The 21984-nt window shown below is 48.3% G+C and overlaps 1 protein-coding gene across 2 annotated transcripts in view; it reads left to right on the forward strand.

The window, feature by feature from the left end:
- Positions 1-21984, forward strand: part of Nid2 (nidogen 2) — a 61561-nt gene that overhangs the window by 36295 nt on the left and 3282 nt on the right. Inside the window, exons 10-17 of one of the 2 annotated variants that reach the window (XM_023723718.1) lie at positions 899-1027; positions 1845-1988; positions 7317-7436; positions 13023-13244; positions 13803-13972; positions 16870-16999; positions 17697-17868; positions 20532-20689. In XM_023723718.1, coding sequence (XP_023579486.1) covers positions 899-1027; positions 1845-1988; positions 7317-7436; positions 13023-13244; positions 13803-13972; positions 16870-16999; positions 17697-17868; positions 20532-20689 — 1245 coding nt within the window. The remainder of the gene's footprint in view (positions 1-898; positions 1028-1844; positions 1989-7316; positions 7437-13022; positions 13245-13802; positions 13973-16869; positions 17000-17696; positions 17869-20531; positions 20690-21984) is intronic. The other variant, XM_023723719.1, reaches the window with a different exon arrangement.

The raw sequence follows: 21984 nt of genomic DNA on the forward strand, positions 1-21984 counted from the left end.
CCTAAACATATATCAAAAATATTAATTCTAACATAATAAAAGAATATTAAATCAAAATAAAATACACTGCTTACCATATGTATTTCTTTAGTGGATGAATACGTACTATACTGTACAGCATACCTATGTTGTTAAAATTAGGTAGGTTTACGAATTTGGAAAATGATTAAGGACAATAGAAGTGTTTTTAAAAGTGTGGGAAAGATTTTTCAGAGTGTGGGAAGGGCTTATAAAGCCTTAAAATATATGTAAATACTAAGATAAAAATAACGTCACTACTTTGCTGATTTTCACTGATTGCAGGGGTGTCTGGAACGTAGCTTCCACGATAATAGAGGGACCACAGTATATAAAAACTAAAAGATGGTCTAGTAGGTTTGAGAAGATGGTTTAGGATGGGTATTTTGGATTGAGGCTGTAGAAGAAAACATGTATTGCATTTCTTGCATAATTTAAGGTTTATAACTTTGACCTTTATTAATCCATTCTTAGTTTTCCTAGAAGGTATGTTTTTCAGATTTTCTTTAAAGTTTAGACATTTATTTCCTTCACCTGTTATATCCCAGAAAGCAGAAATTTCTTCATATTAGAAAAAGATTGTTAGCATCCTTTTCTTCTGAGTATCTATTGTTTTTAAACATTTAAAGAATTCTCAAAATAGTGGTCAGAAACGATCTCCTTGTGGCTTACACTGCAAACACGAAATGAATTTTTACTTCCGATTCTCTGCAGCTTACATTCCTTGCCGTTGCTTAGAAACCCTTCCTCCGACTCCTGCTGGGTCCATCCCTGGCAGTTTCCTGGCAGCATCTTAGCAGGGGGAAGACTGAGTTTTTCGAGCTTGCCTTTCTGGGACCCTGGATTTCAGCAGCACTTTTCTGTTCTCGTTTCTTCTTAGATGTCAACGAGTGTGCGACCGACTACCATCGCTGTGGCCCTAACTCTGTGTGCATCAACCTCCCGGGAAGCTACCGGTGCGAGTGCCGCAGTGGCTATGGGTTTGCAGAGGACCAGCACACGTGCGTCTGTGAGTACCACAGCTGCTTTGCTTTTGGTCACAGTGGGGCTCAACCTTGCTTTTTAAATTCTGCCATCCAGAGGCTCTGCTCTGTGATTTTCTTGAGAACAACACAGTGGAATAACCCAAGCCCCTGGTTCCATTCAGCCCTGTTTATTGGAACAGTTTCCCCATACATGGACAGTTTTGGTGAAGAGTCCTGAGAGGACAGCCTCAGCTGGGACTCACAGCCAGCAGCGCTGTGTCTCTCTGTAGTGAAGGCCCGGCTTTGGGTAGAGCTCGTGCAGTACTCAGTTTAGAAGAAGGTTCTAGATTTGTAGTTCAGAGGTCTTGTCTCACATGAGGATCCAAGACCCTCAGCCATAAGGTACTCTTCCATGGTTCTGAAGCCTGTTTTGGACCTACAGATGGATACAAAAGAACTAGAATTCTAAGTACACCCCAGCGGTAGAGCTAGATGGCAATGGAGATGTTACATTTTAATATCCAGTGGATGACAAAGGAGCATTGATGTGGGGAGTGTGTGTATGTGTGTGTGTGTGTGTGTGAATGTGAATCGCATCGTAGATTTGCCAGCTTTAGTCAACGTCTGTTTGGGTGACTGATTTTAATGCCTAATATTTTTACCTCCAAACCATATGTGCTTCACAAACCTCTGTGTAGTAGCAGCTGTCCAGGAATGTTGCTAATTGCGATTCTGACTCTGGCCCTGCTGGCCCAGGTGTGCATGTGCCCGTGCTCTGGGCGGTCTTGGGGAGCTGGGAGGGGCAGGGGTGGCTCATTCACAGGGCGGAGCTCTTGTACATCTCCACCTTCTTTTTTGCAGTGATCGGCCCCCCTCCCAACCCCTGTGAGGACGGCAGTCACAACTGCGCCCCTGCTGGGCAGGCCCGCTGCCTTAACCATGGAGATGGCACATTCAGCTGTGCCTGCCTGCCAGGCTACACTGGCAGTGGGTACCAGTGCTCCGGTGAGTATCTGTGGGCCGCCTTGGGGATCCTGGAGGCTGCTGGGTGCACAGCTCCACAGAGATGGGGGGCCCTCCCCACCCTCCTGTGTCTCAGACAGTCTTGGCATTGCCCAAAGAGGAAAAGATGTCCCTAGAGGCAAGAAGGGTGACTTCCCTGGGATAAGATGGTTGTCTCTAGAGGAGACCTCCCTATCTATAGAATTCCCTTGAGCTGTTGTGGGCTTAACTTTCTACTCCTTCGAGCGGGCACTCAGCACATACAGTATTTCTCTCTTTTTTCTATTTCCTCCCAAACATCTAGTGAAAAGGATTGGAGGTGAGGGGTGCTGCTGGGATCTGCTCTGAGGATCGCACGAGCCCCAGGGTCCTTAGCACATCAGCTCTGGGGCCAGGTACACACAGCAGATGCAGACAGGTTCAGGAAAGAACAGCGGCCTGTCTCCTGGAGGTCTGGTCCTCGAGCAGGCCCTTCTTCCCTGTGCATTCCAGGCACTTTCCCCTCCATTCTGTCATCCCCAGCAGCCCATTCTATTGTAACAGTATGTGGCTGTGACATAAAACTGAATTTCAGTCTGATCACATGCGACCAGGTAGATTTAAAAAGGTTGTTTTTTTTTTTTATCAGGAATTGAACTCAAGATTTCACCCTTGTTAGGCAGGTGCTGTGCCACTGACCTCTACCCATGGCTCTAGAATGTCTTTTATTTTTTTATTTTTTTTATAGACAGGGTTTTCCATATAGTTCACGCAGGCCTTGAACTCATTATGTAGCGCAGGCTGGCTCTGAACTTGCTGCGACCTTCCTGCACCAGCCTCCCAAGCACTGGGATTGCAGGCAAGCACCACTGATAGCGTAGGTAGCCTTACTGTGTAACATCTGTGTTAAGGTACGAATGATCTAGTTTCATGAAATTTGTACTTAATGAGTGTAGAGACCTTGTCTTGGGGGCAGTTGGATAATACCATGAATGTGTAAATTTTTAAACAGCTTATCACAGTAAAAGACACTTTGCTAAGAAGATAGGATAAATGTGTGTGAAGCAAGGGGAGTATTGATGGCATGTGTCTTTTACTGTAATACAGCTTTAAAATTAAATACGCATTGTATTTTTATCACACTTGTGTTTTTTCTGACACATTTATTTTATTTCTTTTTTGTGGTACCAGGGATTAAACTCAAGACCTTGCGCTTGCCGGGCAGGCGCCTACGCCACTAAGTTATCTCCCAGCCCTCTGACAAATTTAAATGGGAATGCTTACCATTATTTTCTGATCTATTGACTTTATAAAATGCCATATGATGTCTTAAAGATAGATTTTGGGGAGTAAGGTGTGTGTCGCAGTAATATCCTTTTCTAGCTTGAGAGGTTCTTCCTCGTGGTAGCCTTCTGAATGGTCAGATGGTGTGGGAGTACATGACACATTGTCATTTTTCACACAGCCCTGCACACATTAGGACAGTGACAAGCTTACGAGGTGTTCCCGTGTGTCTGCTCATTAAAGGTGTCCCATAGTGTACACCCCTCTCAGCGTCGTGTATGGAGGGAGTGTGCGTTCTCTAGTGGCACCCAGCACACTCACCACAGGAGGGGGTGGGCTTCCCTCCAGCCTTGGTGCCTTCAGAGCGAGGCCCCCGAGACGCTGCACTTGACCCTGGGAGCTCAGTCTGGGCCAGGTCCCTGGCAGAAGGCTCTTCTCCAAATCGAGTTACATCTTCTCCCGCTTGCCCCCATCTGGAGTAATTTTGGTGCCTGGTCGGTGTGAGCTCGGTGTGGATGTGTCCCAAGCACATTTGTCCTTAGGGATCGTGGTGGCTTTGCTGCCGTGAGAGCAAATTGTCTTGAGTTGGAGCCCTCGCAGGGAGGAGCTGGTTTGCAGATTGCCTGGACCCCAGAGCTGGCATCGTCTGGGACCAGGATGAATGGAGGTGCTGACATCATCCTTGGATTTTCTGTGCTCAGAATATAGCTGTAGGGTGAGGCCTAGCAATGTCAGCGTGACCATCGGGGACTGAAAGGCCATGGGTTATTCTCACAAGTCCCAGAGGTCCCCTCCAAAGGGCACAGTGTGCAGAATGTTTGCACAGAGAGCAGAGAGCAAAGACTTGGGCTAAAGCAGTGACTTAACTGGGATCCTGAATGGGATCAAGATTAATTGGCAGCAAGAAATGACTTGGGCTCAAAAGCAAGTGGGTGGTGGGGACCGGAGTTCACTGGTTGGAGTCCAGCTGCTTTCACTCAGAATTAGGGCCAGGAAGGACGTGAGTAGAGACGCGTGAGCTCAGAATGGAGGGTTTTAAAGTATATTTTCAAACCAGGTTTGGGGGAGTTTAACAGATGATAAAGGTGGGCTGGAACTGTTGGCCTTCCGTTGCTGGTGTCGTAATGGCAGTGACTGTTCTTGGCCATACCGCTCTTACTCTTCTATCTGTTCCTAAAGATCTCTCCACTGATGGTACCTAAGGACAGTGCCCGCCTTGCTGAGGGCTGAAAGTCCTTGCAATGGGGTAGGGTCTCCTGTTGTACCCCTCCTACCTTGTGGGAGGAGCACCCCGATAGCTTGCTCTGAGTGCAGGCCCCAGGGCAGCTGGCTGGAGTCCAGCGTTAGATAGAGTTGGGGATGTGACTTAGGGAGCCTTCCTCTGCTCTAGCTCTGGGGGCTCAGGGATTCCTAACTGTGATGTATTCAGTCTCTTTAGGGACTGTCTCCTCACTGGGCAGTAGTGCCTGGAGAGGAAGGCTGGTCTTCCAGATCTGCTCAGAATTCTTTATCCACGGGCTTTAGTGACATCAGTAACTTGGTTGCTGTGGGGAATTCCCTCTCCCTTAGTTCAAAAATAACCATAAGAAACGATTCCTTGAGCTCTAGAAATAGGCCCTGTGCCTCAGGAATTCCTGCTTCCTGTCATTGCTCGGGGTTCCTGGTATTATTAGAAGTATGTCCAGCCTAGGTACTGTCAATGGCTTATTTCCTGCCCTCGGCTGGCTGGATGTTCATTTCTGCTACTTTGGTTTTCCAGCCAGCTTTGCAGCCTCTTCAGGCCCAAGGACCCAGCTGGACACCAGCTTTGCCCAGCTGGGCATTGGAGCTGTCCTTTTGAAAAGACAGAGGGTGCCCACAAGGACCATGAAATAGGACAGTACTGATTTTTTTCCCCCACTGGATAACTGAGGAGATCGTTGAAACATCTTGATTATTTCTAACCTTCAGATGAATTGGTAACTACTTCCTGACTTAGTCCACAAGATGAGGGTGACCAGGAAGGCCAGCTGTTCTCCTGAGAGAGCCTCTCTGGACGCGCTGTGTTAGACTTGACGGTATTGGCCACTGAGAATATATGTATACGACTTAATTACCTTTGAGGTAGAGGATAAGCAGAATACTGATTTGCTAATACAATACAAGGGTTTCCTCTCTAGTGAAGACAGTGCCTACTTGTAATGTCACACAGGCACCCACACAGGAAGTTGGTCAGAGCAAGATGGTGGTATACCAGCAGCGAAGAGAGTGCACCCAGGTCAGGGAGGCTGGCTGAGGAGGCCCCTGTTCCCAGCCCATGTGCGTCACTTCTGGGGTGGGAGGCTCTGGCTTCCCACGCTGAGCTGTCTTTGCCATGAGCTGTACTACAGAGAAGCGGTTCATTCCCAGTCACAACGGGCACTGGGGAGATGGCTCAGTGGAATAAGCACTTCCCTGGCAAGCGCAAGGGCCTGAGTTCAATCCCCAGTTCTGCCAATAAAAAAAACAAAACAGAACATCATTTCCTTAGCTGAGAATGCGGTGGGATGTATGCTTGCATATTCAAGGTCATAGGTTCAATCCCCAGTACCAAAGACAAATCTCTATCATTCTCTAAAATTACTTTGGTAAGCCCAGTCACAACGGTTATCTCACCACGGTCTTTCTGTTCACACGTTCTTGTTTTGTTTTGTTTTTTTGTTCACACGTTCTTAAAGGCTTCTAAGTCAGCCATAGCAGTGCACAGCCGTGATCCCAGCACTGGAGCCTGAGCCCATCCTGGGCAACTCATTGACCTTAGTGAGACTCAGTCTCAAAATAAAATATAAAAAGGGCTGAGGATGTAACTCAGCATGAAGTCCCTGGATTCAATCCTTAGTCAAAAAAAGAAAAAGAAAGAACCAATAAATTAATAATAATAAAGAGAATGTGACTGATACTGTTTTTTATTTTTCAATCAAGTCCAGATCGGATCTGGACCCTTTGTTTATCCTTTTCCTCTGGAACACTCTGCCCTTAGGCGAGCTCCTCTTATCCACTGGATATTCGTGTTAACAAATCCACACTCCATTTCTTGTCGCTGGGAGGGGCGTGTCTGAGAGGACTGACCTGCTACTGCCGGCCTGTGCTGACTTTGGTAGCTAAAATCAAAAGGAGTATGAACAGGCTTCTGTTTGAAGTGTCAGGATTTTGAACTCGAGAAACCTGATTATGACCATTCTCCACATGGCATCTGGAGCCCGAGGGCCCTGCGTTGTTTATGTGGATGTGTGCCCGACAAACTTGGGCTGTGTTGAGGTGTTAGCTCAGCGGTGCCAGTACCATTTTTTTCTTTTTATTTTTTCTTCTTTTAAAAGTGAGAAATAAAATTTCTGGTTAGGGGAGGTTCCCATCAGGCAAGACCAGTCGTGCTTCTGACTCAGTTTAAAAAAGCTCTGGGGCCTCACCTGGCTTCTCCATGTCTCTGCGTCGACATTATAGGAAGATGGTGTCAGCCATGGAGAGGGCGAGAAGCTATTGTTTCCTATATTTATCTTTATTGTAATGTTACCAAAAGGAAATTGATGATTTATAGCGTAAAGGTTTGTTTAAAGGTAAGAACTTCCGGGAATTCACTGCAGCTGAGAGATGCTCTAGAAATATGATTCAGGATGTTTTTATGCGCAAGTGGCCACATGCTTGATTTCCACACTGAATATTTTTGGGTTTTTTTTTTTTGTTTTGTTTTTTTTGTTGTTTAAGGCAGGGTCTTGCTCTGACCAGCAGTTCAGGCTGGTCTTGAACTCCCTGTGTACCCCAGGCTGGCCTCGAACTCATGGCGAGCCTCCTGCCTCAGCCTCCTAAGCCCTGGGATTACAGCAGTGCGCCGCCATGCCTGGCTTACTCTGATCCTCATCAACATGTTAGCTCACATGTGCCTTGGCCTTTTGTTCCTTTAAACTTACTTTTAGGTGTTAGCTTTTTCTGCTCATGCCCCTTGTTGATCCACATGCACAGAACCGTGTGGTCGCAGGTGGTGGACGGTGAAGTCATATCTTCCTTCCTTTCCTCTTCGCTGCCCTCCCCACCCCCCGTTCCTGCCCCCTGCAGATGTTGATGAATGTGCGGAAAACAGATGTCACCCAGCAGCTACCTGCTACAACACCCCTGGCTCCTTCTCCTGCTATTGCCAGCCTGGGTATCTGGGAGACGGCTTCCAGTGTACATCTGGTAAGACCTGCGTGGCCACCTCGGGTGCTCACAGCTCTGGCTCCTTCTGTGGTATTGTTCTTTGGTCCTCACACTTGGTCTGGGGCCTCTGTGCATGCATTTGCAGCCCCACAGTTCCCCTCTGCTGCCCCCTTTACTAGCCATTAGCTCCCACCGGGCTTGGGGTAGGAGCCGGCCCTCATCCTACCCAGTGGCAGCCCCGATTCAGTGCCCTCCATCACCTGCTATTCAAGAGCAGCCACTTGCACCAGTGAGTCAGGCCTAAGTACCCCTGGGGAGGGCTCTTGGGGAGGTAGGCCACCCCTGTGCAGTGGTGGCCTCTGATCTGGGCTTCTCACATTGGGTCTTGGGGGCTGGGTGGCACCTGACTTGCCCTGTCTGATGTCTCTGGGCATGTGTGTGTGTGTGTGTGTGTGTGTGTGTGGATGCTGTGGATTGCTCCACTGTCCTACCACTGGATGTGTTAGGCCCCTGAGGACAGGGCTGCTGTACATGTGAACATATGATTGGAGAATATGGTGAGTGTTTAAATTTTTAAAAAGCTGTTACAGTAAAAGACACTCATCCCTCCTGAAAAATACCGCCCCTTGCTTTGGACGCACTTATCCCATCGCCCTTGCCTCATTCTGAAGCGGCTCTGGAGTTCTCCTTCATGGGGGTCTTCAGCTGCACTGTCCTGGCTGCCTCGGTGTCCTGAACTGATTCAAATGTTAGCCCTTCACGGTCCTTCTGACTTTTATTAAGAGCCAGACACTGCATGGTATCAAATGAAGTGGCTAGGGCGGGTGAGGACACACTGTCATGTTTTTATGAGCCTGCCTTTCTGTTCGCTGGCAATCGGCTACAGCAATCAAGTGTTTTGTTTTTAAATCACGCCCTGTGAGACATTCACAAAAGTGGACTTCCAGATCTGTTTCATAAAGCAGCAAAAATGGTAAGTGTTTGAAATGAAGAGGGTTTTTTGAGACCAGGTCTCATCGGATTGAGGCTGGCCTGGAACTTACTGTGTAGCCTAGGCTGGCCTGGAACTTACAGCAATGTTCCTGCCTTAGCATCTTGAGTTCTGGGGTTACAGGCAAGCACTACCATGCCCAGCTGTACCAAAATTTTAAAATCAATTTTACTTGTCTTTTTGAGACAGGGTCTTGCCATGCAGGTTTTTTTTTTTTTTTTTTTTTTTTTTTTGTGGAACCGGGGATTGAACTCAGGACCTGGTGCTTGCCAGGGAAGCACTTATTCCACCGAGCCATCTCCCCGTCCTTTGCCATGCAGTTCAGACTGGCCTTGAGCTCGCTTTGTAGCCCAGGATGGTCTTGAACTCATAAGGATCCTCCTGCCTCAGCATCCCGAGTGCTGGGATTACAGGGGTGCTCCACCATACCAGCTTAAAATTTTAAAATCTGAACATTCGCTGTATGTTTTGATTACCCTTCATATACGCTTCAGGTACTTACAGGGTACCTAGAGAATTGGGACCAAACTAGAGAGTGGCAGCGCTAAAGTAAGAATCTAAGACCCCCAAATCTCAGAGCCTTGCTGTGATTCCCACCTCACGCTGTCTTCCAACTGTAGGGAAAAAGCTTCTCAGTACGAAAGACTTTGATGTTGGCAGTCACAGTACACAGGTTGGAGTACCTTTTCCTTCTCCTCCGGGCCTTCCTCTGCCTAGGAACAGGGGCCTGTGAACACCAGTGGTGCCATGTCAGCCCCACCACATCTACCATGGGTCCGGGCCCACATCTCTCAGTGTGACCAGCAGGGCACCTTCCTGCCTCTGCAGTGTCACAGCAGTACTGGATTCTGCCATCGTGTGTACCCTAATAGCTACAAAGTCCCTGCCACTCAGACTCCACAGGGCTCCACCCACCCCACTGTGGAGCACCAGCAGGTGAGCCCACCTGAAGGAAACTGTGTACCCAAATTCAGAAGGCCTGAAGAAGCACTGCTGTGGGGTAGATGAGAAGCCACCCCAGGCCACGTGGACCTGGGGCTGGTGTTCACCATCTGCAGAGGACCTGTTCTTGGAGGTACACATGGATGAGCTTGTGCAGTTATGCGTGTTTATGTTACAAGGACATATGGATGTGTGTATGACGGGGTCTCTGTCACACAGTGAACTCCAGCCCCTGTGGCTGTTGAGTTGCAGGACTGGCACTGAGTATTTTGTCAGGCTGAGGCCACTGTGATAGGTCTCAGAGAGTGGAGGGCCTCGCCACACCAGCATCTCGTCTTGGAGGAAAGCTGCCTGGCAACCATCTCTCCCCCTGCTTCTCTGAGCTACAGGAAGGGGTCTGAAGGCTGTGTTGAGATGACGGGAAAGTAACTGAGACTTCTGTGGGGGATCCAGCCAGTTTTCTCCAGTCCTGAGCCCAGCTTACCCTGGCCTCCCCAGCATGGCGATAGGGGAACCCCTCCTGCCTCTGCTGCCTTCCTTAGAGGCCCAAGAGGCTGCCTAGCGCTTGTGCAGTCTGAGAGGTTGAAGATGAACGTTGGTTATCACCCAACGTTCCACTGGAACTTGTCCCACTGGGTGGGGCGAGTTCAGCAAGTGCTCGGGGTCAAGGCCAACAGCAGGCTGCCAGGGCAGCTCTCTGCTCCTTGCTGAATTGTTCAGGGATGCATACAGTGTTTTAATTTTTATTATTATGGAAGAGCTCTATGATAAAGGACATAGGATTGGTTTGATACTATATTAGCCAAAATGGTTCCTTTACCTGTAAACTTGTATTCCAAGATCCTTTTTTTTTAAATGTGTTTGGTACAGGGTCTCAGTACGCAGCTTGGACTCCTGGTGATCCTCTTGTTTTCAGCCTTCCCAGTGCTGGGATTACAGGCTTGCGCCACCATGCCCAGACTTGGTGGCTGGCTCAGTGTGCCCAAGGGCAAGGTTGGCGCAGCATGTGGTGCTCAGGATCAAGCCCCGATCCCTGCACTTGCCTAAGCAGGTGCTTAGTCCATTGAGTTATCGTACCAGTCCCCACGATCCATTTTTACTAGAGCAAAAAATTCCAGAAATATTGTACTATTCTTGGATTTTAATGGATTATAAGAATAAATACAATAAACTTATGGAAAAAATAAATAAAATAAAAAAGAGTAAATAGATTTTGATAATTACCAATAATTTTGATTCTTTAACAGTCTTAATTTTTATAGCCAAGACTTTAGTGGTTCTGAGATTATATAGCTAAAAATTGGTCATGGCCTTGATCCACAATGACACTCCTAGTCAATTCTACAAGTTAAGAAAAATACATAGAAGTTCGACTTTCTCATGGTTTCACTTTGAAAAATCTAGGTCCTACTCTAGCTGGGATTTGGAAAAATCAGCTGGCTTGATGGTACCTTAGGAGACTGGTTGAGAATTCTATTTCCTTTTTCAAAGAATCATGTGTTCAAGACAGTGACTTAAGCTGAGAACCTAATGGCTGAAATCAGGACCCACTCTTCAGGCAGACTTTCTCCTGGCCAGACCTCTCCTTGGCACTGGTTTGGTTTTGGCTGCAGGTTCTGATTAGTCTCATCTGCATAATAGGATCAACTCAAGGGAGGCGAAAACACTCTGTGATTTCAGAATAGTTAAGCCCCTGCCAAGCAGAAGCAGAAGAGAAGTAAACTCATGGCTGGATTGAAAGGTAGCTTCAAACAGCAAGGAGTGAGAGAGATGCCCACCACGAGTCTCTGAGATCCATTTCTCAGGGATGGACAGCTGCACCCCTGCCTTCTAGACCAAGGGACGGGCCTCTTGGGTGGGCCCTGGAACCAAGCATGGATCTTCAGAGTTGCGTGTGGATGGGGACAGTGTTGGGTACTTCCACGGAGTATCCTGCCTTGAAGGGGGCAGCAAGTGTCAGAGCATCTCTGGAGATTTTCCTGCTTCTGATTTCTTGAGACACACGTGGGTAAGGTTCAGGTCCTACTCTCTCCACGAGGTCACAAGGAGAACCTTGCTTTCTGCGGTCGAGGAGCTACAGCTGCAGGCTGAAGGGCCTCTGCGTGCTCCACTCCTCCAGAGTCTGGCCGTGTGGCCAGCTGGGTTTGAGCTTGATTCTCCATTCTCCTGCCTTCCCACGGAGCATTCATGCTGCAACCGCTTTGTAATCTCTGTTTTTTTGAAGTCATGGGAGAGTTTTGAGACAGGGAGGGGCATGAAGTGCTCTTGTGGTTTTTTTTTTTGTTTTGTTTTGTTTTTTGCCCTCGTGTTTGAAATGGACCAACCAGGCTGGCCAATGGGTGAGTTTACGGGAACTTAAGGCGGAAGGAGACAGGGCCCAGCAGGTGGAAAGATGGCAGCTAGGAGCAGGCCTCAGCATAATTGGATGAAGGGCCTGCAGCCAGGAAGTAGGAAGAGCTACAGTTATCCCCCCCAAAAAAATTTTTTTTGGCCTGCTCTGGGGGTGGGGCTGGCACAGCATGTGGTGCTGGAATTGAACCTCGGTCTCTGTGCTTTGCTTAAGCTTGCCTATGCAGGCACTTTAGACCGCTGAGCTGTCTTGCTGGCCCCAGCCAAATGTGTTTTGAAGATAGAAATGACAAGATTTTGGGACGTATCTTGTCTGGAGAGCAAAAGAAGGGAATCAGGGATGATTGCGTGTGAGCAAGGAAAGAACAGAGGTGCTGCTTAGCACATCAGAAAGATGCAGGCAGGTGGGCGGCGCTGTGGTCTTGTTACTGTTACTCTGAGACTGCTGTCACACACCTGAAGATGGTGGCACAATGAGACCTGTGGCTGTGGGATCCTGCAGACCCCAAGCTTTCAGTTGCAGGAAGTAAAAAGCAGATGCTTTTACTTAATTGATCCTGTTTAGGTAACTGTCGTAAATGAAGGACTTGTTTCAACATCCAGCAGCTGTATTTTCCGACAGAAGCACCTGTGCGTGGGGTATTGCCTTGATGGCTCTGTGGCAGATGTCAGGGAGGGGACCACCCTGTCACAGAAGGCACACTGTGAATGAGGCTGGAAGAGAGAACGCTGGAGCAAACAGGGACATAGCTTGCAAAAAAGGGTCTCAGTCAGCTCTGAGGCAGTCTCTGGGTGGTGTGAGCGAAGGACTTGTAGAAACTGAGCTGTCTGAGTCCTCGGCTTCAAGCAGCTACCTGGCTCCGGCAGTGCTGAGATGTGCATGGGCCTCTCAGTGGCAGATCTCAGAGACTGAGCCTTAGCAGAAGAACAGTTGGCTTTTAGGTATCACCCGGGCCACCGAGTCCCTGCAGAGTCTGCCCGGGGCTCTGTCAGCAGAGGTGTCCAGGGCACAGGTGGGCTGTCCCCAAGGGCCCTGTGGCCTCTGCCAGATCAGCCCCTTCCCCAGGCTGAGTGAACACTGAGCTGCAGGTCTTGCTTCCGCCTCTTCTTTCCAGACATGGCTCAGTTTCGATGGTGGATCCTTCACTGTGGGGAGACTGGAGTCCCGATTCCCACAGAGACCTGCCTGAGCACAGTTGCTTCCCTGGCCCCGCACCCAGGAGCTGGGCTGAGCCCTCATTCCTGGCTGGGAGGCGGAGGGAGGCCAAAGGTCAGGTGTGGGACCTCCAGCTACACTCTGTCCTTGGCTGGCCATCAAAGGCTTTGTTTCCCCATCTGCTCAGAGCCCACCCAGAGGCCCCGGACTGTCTGTGAGCGCTGGAAGGAAAGCCTGCTGGAGCACTACGGCGGCACACCCAGGGATGACCAGTACGTGCCCCAGTGCGATGACCTGGGCCACTTCGTGCCCCTGCAGTGCCATGGCAAGAGCGACTTCTGCTGGTGCGTGGACAAGGAGGGCAGAGAGGTTCAGGGCACGCGCTCGCAGCCTGGAATCACCCCTGCATGTAAGTGTCACAGAGCCTGGGCTCCCCTCAGACACTGACACGATGTAGGGGTGCTGCCCATGGCAGGTGACAGGTGACAGCAGGCACAGGAGGGGCCACTGATCATCCACAGGCCCTGTTGAGTTATAATCCTGTCCCCCCACAATCCCAATTTGGATTGAGTGTCGGTTCCGTCACTAGCAGTTGCTGTCATTAGAACAGCTGGGGCTCATTTCAACATTCATTTACTCCCACTTCCCAACCCGGGGTGAGAGAGGACAGTGTCACCCTGGGGCCCCAACCCCCACAAAACTTCTTTTCTTTGTGCTGAGGGAAGCATTTTGTTGTCTTCCCTCCCAAGTAATTGGCAGCGATTTACATAATTGATTCTTGAAAAAAAAAACAAAACCCTAGAAATTAGAATTCCTTTTGAAGAACATCTGGAGCACATCTGGTTAGGGTGAAGAACTTTTGATATATTTGGAGGCCCTGGTATGTGAGAAAGTAACTCCTTGTCCCCTTTGATCCCCCTTGTCTCTCTTGCCCTCCCTCCCCACACCTCCCGCTTTCCTCGGGCAGGCATACCCACCGTCGCTCCGCCCACCGTTCGCCCCACACCAAGGCCTGATGTGACCCCTCCGTCCGTGGGCACCTTCCTGCTCTATGCCCAAGGCCAGCAGATCGGCCACTTGCCCCTCAACGGCACCAGGCTTCAGAAGGACGCGGCCAAGACCCTGCTATCTCTGCATGTAAAGTGGGGCTCTGAGGGTGGGGCTTGCAGGGCTTCTAAGAAAGCCCACTGAGGCCCAGGGCAGAGGCCTTCCCTCTGGAGACCTGCTTTCTTGCAGGGAGTGACAGCTGATGGATCACGGCCACTCTTCTGAGGGTTCGTGGGACTTCAGAGTGGTCATGCTTTACAAGGCTGTGTAGTGATTGTGGGGAAGACTGGCAGAAGCTCAGGCCAAGTTCCCAGGGCTCTTGCCATGTCTGACATCTCCCCAGCCCCTGGAGGCCAAAAGGAAGACGGTGGAAGCCACAGAGTGTGGTTTCCAGGGTCAAACAGAGCCCCAAGTGCTAGCTAAGCAGACTGCTGCAGCCTCACTGTCTCTCCCGCCCCTTTTGGCTGTGTCGCTGTGGCTGGCCCCTTCATGAAGATTTGGAGAGGGGAATGCCAGGAAGGAAGAGCCAAAGCTTTCTCCAGGGAGGCCTGCTGCTTCCTGAGGCAGCAGCTTCTCTGTCGCAATTCAGAGTGCGATTTCTTCTATAAATTGGGGCAAAGAGAAAGGCTTCCCCAGGAAGACATTTACGAATGCAATTGGAATTTACCCATTTCTAAACTTCACGCTCAGGATATTTGCTCATCTGTGAAAAAAGTAGCACATCGTTGTGTTGCTGTTTAGTTATTAATGGGCCACTTACTCGGTTCCGGAAAAGCTTAACAACAGCTGGTGTTCAGAAAAGGATGTATTTTCTCTGTTTTAAGATTAGGAGGATTTTCCCTTTCAGCACACCCAGCTTATTTTGAAGTTTCTTGAAGGTAGAAACTGTGATGTTGCTGTCACTTCAGGTCCCCTCAGGCAGGCCATCTTTCTTATTTATTTATTTATTGTGCAGGGTCTCACTATGAAGCTTGGACTCGTAGTGATCCTTCTGTTCTCAGCTTCCCTAGGGCTGGGATTACAGGCATGCGCCATCACACCCATGCTTAGTTGCCGGACTCCGTGCACTCTGGTGGCAGAGCCAGCATGGTGTTGCAGTGCCAGGGAGCGAACCCTGGCCCCTACGCTTACCTAAGCAAGCGCTTCGCCTACTGAGCTATCTCGCTGGCCCTAGGCTGGCCATCTGTATTCTAGCGACTCGAGATGGCTCCAAGGCTTCTCTGAAGTGTCCCTCATGGGAGCAGAGTACGGGGTGGCTAGTGGTAAAACAAGAACAAATAAGACATAGGTTATAAGCACAGATTAGGGAAATTTACTCACACTGAAGATTTCTTTTTCTTTCTTTTTTTTTTTTTTTTTTGTATTTTTTAGGGAAGGGTCTACAGCGTGTTCAGGGTCTCACTACTAGATCAGACGCCTAGTGAGCCACCAGTTTACAGCCTCCCAAGAGCTGGGATCACAGGTGTGCGCCACCACGCCCAGTCTCAGCGCACCCCGGGGGCGGGGCCGGCACTACACCGAGGATTTCTGTGTAAAAAACTCTGAAATCCTTGTATAAGTTTATGGATATCATGGTTGCCTGGGTTCGTGGAAGCCCATATGAATGTGTACTCTTATTTTTTTGGCGGAACCGGGGATTGAACTCAGATCTTTGCATTTGCCAGTCAAGCACTTATCCTACTGAGCCATCTCCCCGGCCCCCTGAATGTGTACTCTTGCTTGAAACAAGTGATTTGTGAATTTTCAAGTAAGAGTATCACTGATCTTGGGTTCCGCAGCCAGAATAAACGGCCTGCTCTTGCACAGCCCTCGTAATCTCCTGTGCCGACTGCTCTCAGTGGCCCGAGTCAGGCCGAGCCCCAGGAGGCTCTGTTGGCCAAGATGAGAGCTGACGCAAGCAACCGCAGGGGCCGCCAGATGGCCTCTGGATGTCCGCTTCGCACATCTGCTGGGACCCTCAGAGCAGGAGTCTAGGTTGGCCACCAAGTGGCGCAAGTCCTCCATGGAGCCGAGGGAAAGCCTGTGCGGCCTGAGCACTGACTGTCACAAAGATGGTCACCACTTGGCGGTAAGGAAGGAGACCTTGCCGGCTGAGGGGGCGTGGTCACGATTTCCCAGTTCTTTGCCCCGTCAAATCACAGACTTTTCTTTTATACAGAGTACAACAGAAGACTTGCTTCATTTATAGGAAGTGGGAGTATGAGCGATTGTAGGTCAGGTCGGGCAGAGATCTGAGCCTGTCCACAGGGCTAGAGGACATGCTAACAGATTTTAGAAAGGCTCTTTCAGAAAGTACCAGTAATATTTGAAAGGCTTTAGCTTTTCTTTACACAGCAAGGACTTATTTTGCTGAAACTATATCTTCTAATAATGGAAGGGACTGATTTTTTATCAAATTACTGCTTTCGGGCTGGAGGGATGGCTCAGTGGTCTGGAGCACCTGCTTGGAGCAAGCTTGGCAAAAGCATCAGGGACTGCGGTTCGGTCCCCCAGCACCACATGCCAGCCAGCCCGCCCCCTGGTGGGCTGAGCTGGCCTCCCTCCCTCTCTCTCTCTCTCTCTCTCTCTCTCTCTCTCTCTCTCTCTCATAAATAAATAGATAAAATTTAAAAAAAAAAAAACAAATTACTGCTTTCACTGCCACTGGCAACAGCACTTAGTTGAGGGGCTTGCAGTACCCTAACTACTACGACCCTTTCTGTGCATTTACGGTATTAACTTATGTAGCAGCAGAATTAGGCTGCTACTAGCCTCCGTTTGCAAATTGAAGACACCAAGGCCCACAGAGGTTAAGTGCCAGTGTCACACAGTAAGTGGCCCTCCAGCTTTGACTCCAGGGAGGTCTTTCCTGCTTATGTATCTAACCGCTCTGTCTGCTGCCTACAAAAAGTGCAGGGTTGCTTATTGCCATTATGCATGAATACAAACTTGAGGAAGATTTAAAAAAAATTCCTAGTTTGTCTAATTTTATGATCTGGTTCATGAAGGGCTCCATAGTCGTAGGAATCGACTATGACTGCAGAGAAAGGATGGTGTACTGGACAGACGTCGCTGGACGGACAATTAGCCGTGCCAGCCTGGAGCCAGGCGCAGAGCCTGAGACTATCATTAACTCAGGTGAGTGGCTTCACTCGGCAGCGCACGCTTTGCATTTCGTTATCTTCCAAAGGCACTTGGCTGTTTCATGCTGAAGTCGTCCCTCTTTTCCTCTAATATGGGAGGTTAAGCTCTGTGCACATCATTTTATATTGAGCTGTGAAAGATCGGCCCCTCTGTAAACAAACATGTTCACACACGAAGAATGTAAAGGGGACTCTGATGATGGTGAACTCTTATTTAAAAAAAAAAAAAAAAAAGACAGTTCAGGGTGTGGGGATAGTGACACATGCTGCCTGCCCAGCACCATGGATGCTTGGTGCCCTCCATGGAGTGGGTCTGTAAGTACAGAGCTGGTGGTGGTAAAATAAGTAATAGAGGCGTCGCCTTTTCCATTCCCTGGTTCTGGGGACTTGAGACGCTCAGGCTTTCTTTTCTTTATTTTTTTTTTCCTTAAATTTATTTTAATTAAAGAGTAAATATGATGACAACATTGGGGTTAGGTCTTTTTTTTTTTTTTTTTTTTTTTTTTTTTTTTTTGCGGTACCGGGGATTGAACTCAGAGCCCTGCACTTGCCAGGCGAGCGCTTATTCTGCTGAGCTATCTCCCTGACCCTTTTCTTTTCTTTAAGCTGTTGGAACGCGGCAGATCTCTGCTTGAGTCCTTGGCCCTTCCCACCGCGAGCTCATTCTGGCCCCGCCTTTGTTCCCATTCCAGGTCTGATTAGCCCAGAAGGTCTTGCTATCGACCACTTCCGGAGGACCATGTACTGGACAGACAGCGGCCTGGATAAGATAGAGAGGGCCAGGCTGGACGGCTCTGAGCGCAAGGTTCTCTTCCACACGGACCTGGTGAATCCCCGAGCCATCACCGTGGATCCAATCCGAGGGTCAGCTGGGTTTCTCTTCTCTTCCCATAGGTTCCAGTTTCAAGCTTGTGGATCTTAAATGCAGGGGGCGGGGAGGCGGGACTAAAAGCTCGAAGGCACTAACAGAGCAACTATGGATTGAAGATCCAGTTATTGGGCTGCAGGTACTGTTCTAGGTGGACAGGGTGTGTTCTTTCATGGAGCTTATGATCTGTTAGGAGAAAAGAAAACTGAACAACTGAGAAACCTACTCGGCTATGCTGCGACATGGAGAGACTTCAGATGGTGTGTTAAGAGGCACAGGGTCTATTTGCCTCAGTCATCAGCAAGGGCCTCGGGAGATGCACTGGCAGAGGAAGTGGGTCTGCAGCACACTTGGAAATCCTGCTGTTACCCCACAGCAGCGTTTCCTGCTGCTGTGCTGAGGGCTGAGACCCAAGGCTCAGATACTGGGCATTTTATTCTTCTGGCCTGGTTTTTCACTTGAGTGAAAAAAAGTCAAGATGAAATGAGTAAGAGATGGTCAGTGAAACAGGTAAGATTTTCTTAGTAGAGAAGCTCTTGCCCTATTTAAGCAGAACTTCTACCCAGCGGAATTCTGGGGAAGCCCTTCACATCAGTAAAGAAAACCCTTAGCAAAATGGTTTTGGACTTACAAATACCAAGTGCAGAGCCTCACAGCAGTTCTGAACTTGGGGTTCTACACACAGGCAAGGTCTAGGCTTCTCTCTCCAGCTGACTGGCTCATAAGAACCTCACAAAAAGCTTGGAGTGGTCTCGCCTTTCTGCATTTAGGGTGCCTATTCTGGTGCCTGGTCTAAAACCAGGGAAGGCTGCCCTGGCTATGGGCTTCATCGGTGAGAGGAAAAGGCATATTTTAAAGCTGAAAACCAGAACGTAGCCATGAGTTTAGAATGAAAACTGAGCATGTGCAAAGCCCTGAGTTCAAATCCCAGATGCACCCACAAAGATGAAAGTAGAACAGCTTTGTTCCTTATCAAGACAGCAAAACAACACTAAAGGACTGATAGGACACATGTAAGTAAATCTTCCATGACAGCCCAAGCACTTAGTTGTGAAGTCTCCGTATAGATCTTACTTTCTTCCTTAAACAAGCCACAAGTAATTTGTACCATAGCATTTGGGTCTGTATGAGCTTGCTCAAGACAGTTTTCCGTTTCTCAAATCATTCTGGGAAGGGGACAGGTAAATGATAAAGCGGTGACAGGTGCACTCCACCCTGCGGCTGCTTCTGCCTTTAGTACAGAGCAGAAAGGGCTTTCTTGAGTCTGGAGAAAGCCTTCCTCAGTGCTGTCCCGGGCACTGCAGGACAGCCTCACGAGCTCTTCTCCCCTCCCCTCCCTCTCTGGTTTTCTCTGTAGTTCATCTGACACGTTCTAACCATCCATTGTTTGTATAAAACACTCATAAAAAGTGCTTTCGATGTTTATCTACTCAAAACTATAAATCTGTGTCCTTAGTATAATGCATTTCCAATTAACAAGACTGTGCATTCTAGACGTTAAAAGACTATTTTGCACTTTTTTTCCTTTGTACTTTTAAACAAGGCACTTAAAACATAAATCACTCAGTCAGTGTCCACGTGGGGCCAGGAAGATTCTCCGTTAGCAGATGTCCCACAGTAATTCCTGGAAGATTTCTCTCTCAAAGCTCTGGCCCAAGTTCCATGATTTCTAAAGCTGACACCACCTCCCCCTCAACTTTATTTCCCTAAGTTTTTAAGCCTAAAATCCAAGTCAAGATTTTAACAAATTTTGGGGCTAGGGAGATGGCTCAGTGGAACAAGTGCTTCCCTGGCAAGCACAAGGGCCTGAGTTCAATCCCCGGTTCCGCCAAAAAAAAAAAAAAAAAAAAAAAAAAAAAAAAAAAAAAAAAAGAAAGAAAGAAAAAAAAGATTTTAACAAATTTAAGGGTGTCTGTGCAGTTGAATCAGGGGAGTTTCAGAGGCAAAGACTTTGATAGGGCTTTAAAATGATGACTTTGTCCACATAGTTGGAAGTATCAGAAAATCTCGTGTTACAGGTAAAAATACAATATGGCTATGTATGAGTTACCAACTGCTGCGTAACACATTGTCCTGAATCTTGGTGGCATAAGAGGAAAGATGCTATCTCCCTTTCTGTGAGTCAGCGGGCTGGGTGCAGCTTCCTGAAGGCCTCTGACCTCTCACAAGGACGCAGCCAAGGCACTGGCAAGCAGGGTGACCGCAGAGCTCTAGGGGCAGGCCCACTTCTAAGCAGAGTGATGTTGCGGGCCTCCTGTCCTGGGGCTGTGGATTCCTGGGCACGTGAGCACCTTCTGTCTCTGTAGGGAGCTTGCAGTGTGGCATCTGGCTTTTCAGTGGGAGCAAGCCAGGGTACAGAGCTGTGGAAGCCTAATGTTGGAAATGATGTCCCTGTCACTGGTGCCACACTCCACTCACGAGGAACAAGATACTAAATCTAGCCCAGGCTCAAGGGCATTGCTTACGGCTAAGCCTACCTGCAGATGGAAACTGAGGAGGCAGCCACTGTGGATGCACGGCTTTTATGGGGGTGGGTGGGTGGAGGGGGGCTAGGGATTGAACCCAGGGCTGCCTGTTAGGCAAGTGCTCTCCCACTGAGCTGCACCCCCACCTCCTAATAGCTGTCTTACAATCTGGATTTTTAAACATTTATCTACAGCAACTTGTACTGGACCGACTGGAACAGAGAAGCTCCTAAAATTGAAACATCTTCTTTAGACGGAGAAGACAGAAGAATTTTGGTCAATAAAGACATTGGATTACCCAATGGGTTAACCTTTGACCCCTTCTCTAAACTCCTGTGCTGGGCAGATGCAGGTAACACTGATCAAATGCATTACAGTGCTCTGAAGACATTTTTTAACCACAAAAACAAATTCTAGGGGCCAGGGAGATAGCTCAGTAGAATAAGCACTTCCCTGGTAAGCACAAGGTCTGAGTTCAATCCCTGGTTCCATCAAAAAAAACCTCCAAACCAAAACAAACAAATAAAACCCAAATTCTACCCTTAGGTCCTGATTTAAGTTTACACTAGTACAGCAAATCTATTTGATCTGTAAAGTCAGAACAATTTTGGGGCCCGGGGAGATGGCTCACTGGAATAAGTGCTTCCTTGGCAAGCGCAAGGGCCTGAGTTCAATCCCTGGTTCCGCCAAAAAAAAAAGAACAATTTTGTAGTGATGCTTATAAATTTTCAAGTTTTATTTATTTATTGGATACAGGGTCTCACTATGCCGTTCAGACTTGTAGTGATCCTCCTGTCTCAGCCTCCCCAGCACTGGGATTACAGGCGTGAGTTACCACACCCCGTTCCTGGGCCAGTGTGACATGCAGTACTGGGGATCGAACTCCAGTCCTTGCTCCTGCCAGGCAGGCGCTTAGACTGCTGAGCGATCTCCCCAGCCCGATTCTTCCAGCTTCTGGAACTAGAGTAGGGGAGGCTGAATCCAGCATGAGGCTGCACTGTTCACCAGTCCCGATGTGAGCACTCGGCATACCTGCACTTAAAAGGAATGTTAGCCACCACTCCATCTACAGACTGATAAATAGTGGTTATTTTGTCTTTTGGGCCAGTATTGTAAACACTCATTACTGACAAGTCCTTATGTTGCTGAGGACATTTTCGAAGAGCGATGTCAGACTACCTTAAAATACACTTAACACCCGGGCTTATTTTTGTTGTGTGCTTTTCATTAGAAAACAGTAGTACCACGACTCAGAAGCACTTTTGTGAATAATTTTATTTGGCAAAATGGTTTTGGTTGGCAAAGTTTACATCAGGCGAACACGACCATGGCCATCTTTTCTAGAATCCTGGAACAAATTAAGTTTGTGCATCAAGGCACCTCTCTAACTGAAAAGATGCTGTGTGTCAGATTCTACAGAACATGAAAGACCATTCTTGAATTTATAATAAAAGGCCTATAATGCATGCCACTTATGACACAGCTATCCAAGTATTTTTAAACTATTTGAAATTATCTATGAATGTCCAAACTGGAAACACTTGTTTAGCGCTGTGAAATTTTCAAGATTGCTTCCTTTACACTGAAATATGGCTGTTATTATTTTACCTATTTTGACCTAGAAAATAGTATTTTTGTCAAAGATTT

Source organism: Octodon degus, unplaced genomic scaffold (assembly GCF_000260255.1).
Source record: "Octodon degus isolate 3935 unplaced genomic scaffold, OctDeg1.0 scaffold00102, whole genome shotgun sequence".
Classification (NCBI taxonomy): Eukaryota; Metazoa; Chordata; class Mammalia; order Rodentia; family Octodontidae; genus Octodon; species Octodon degus.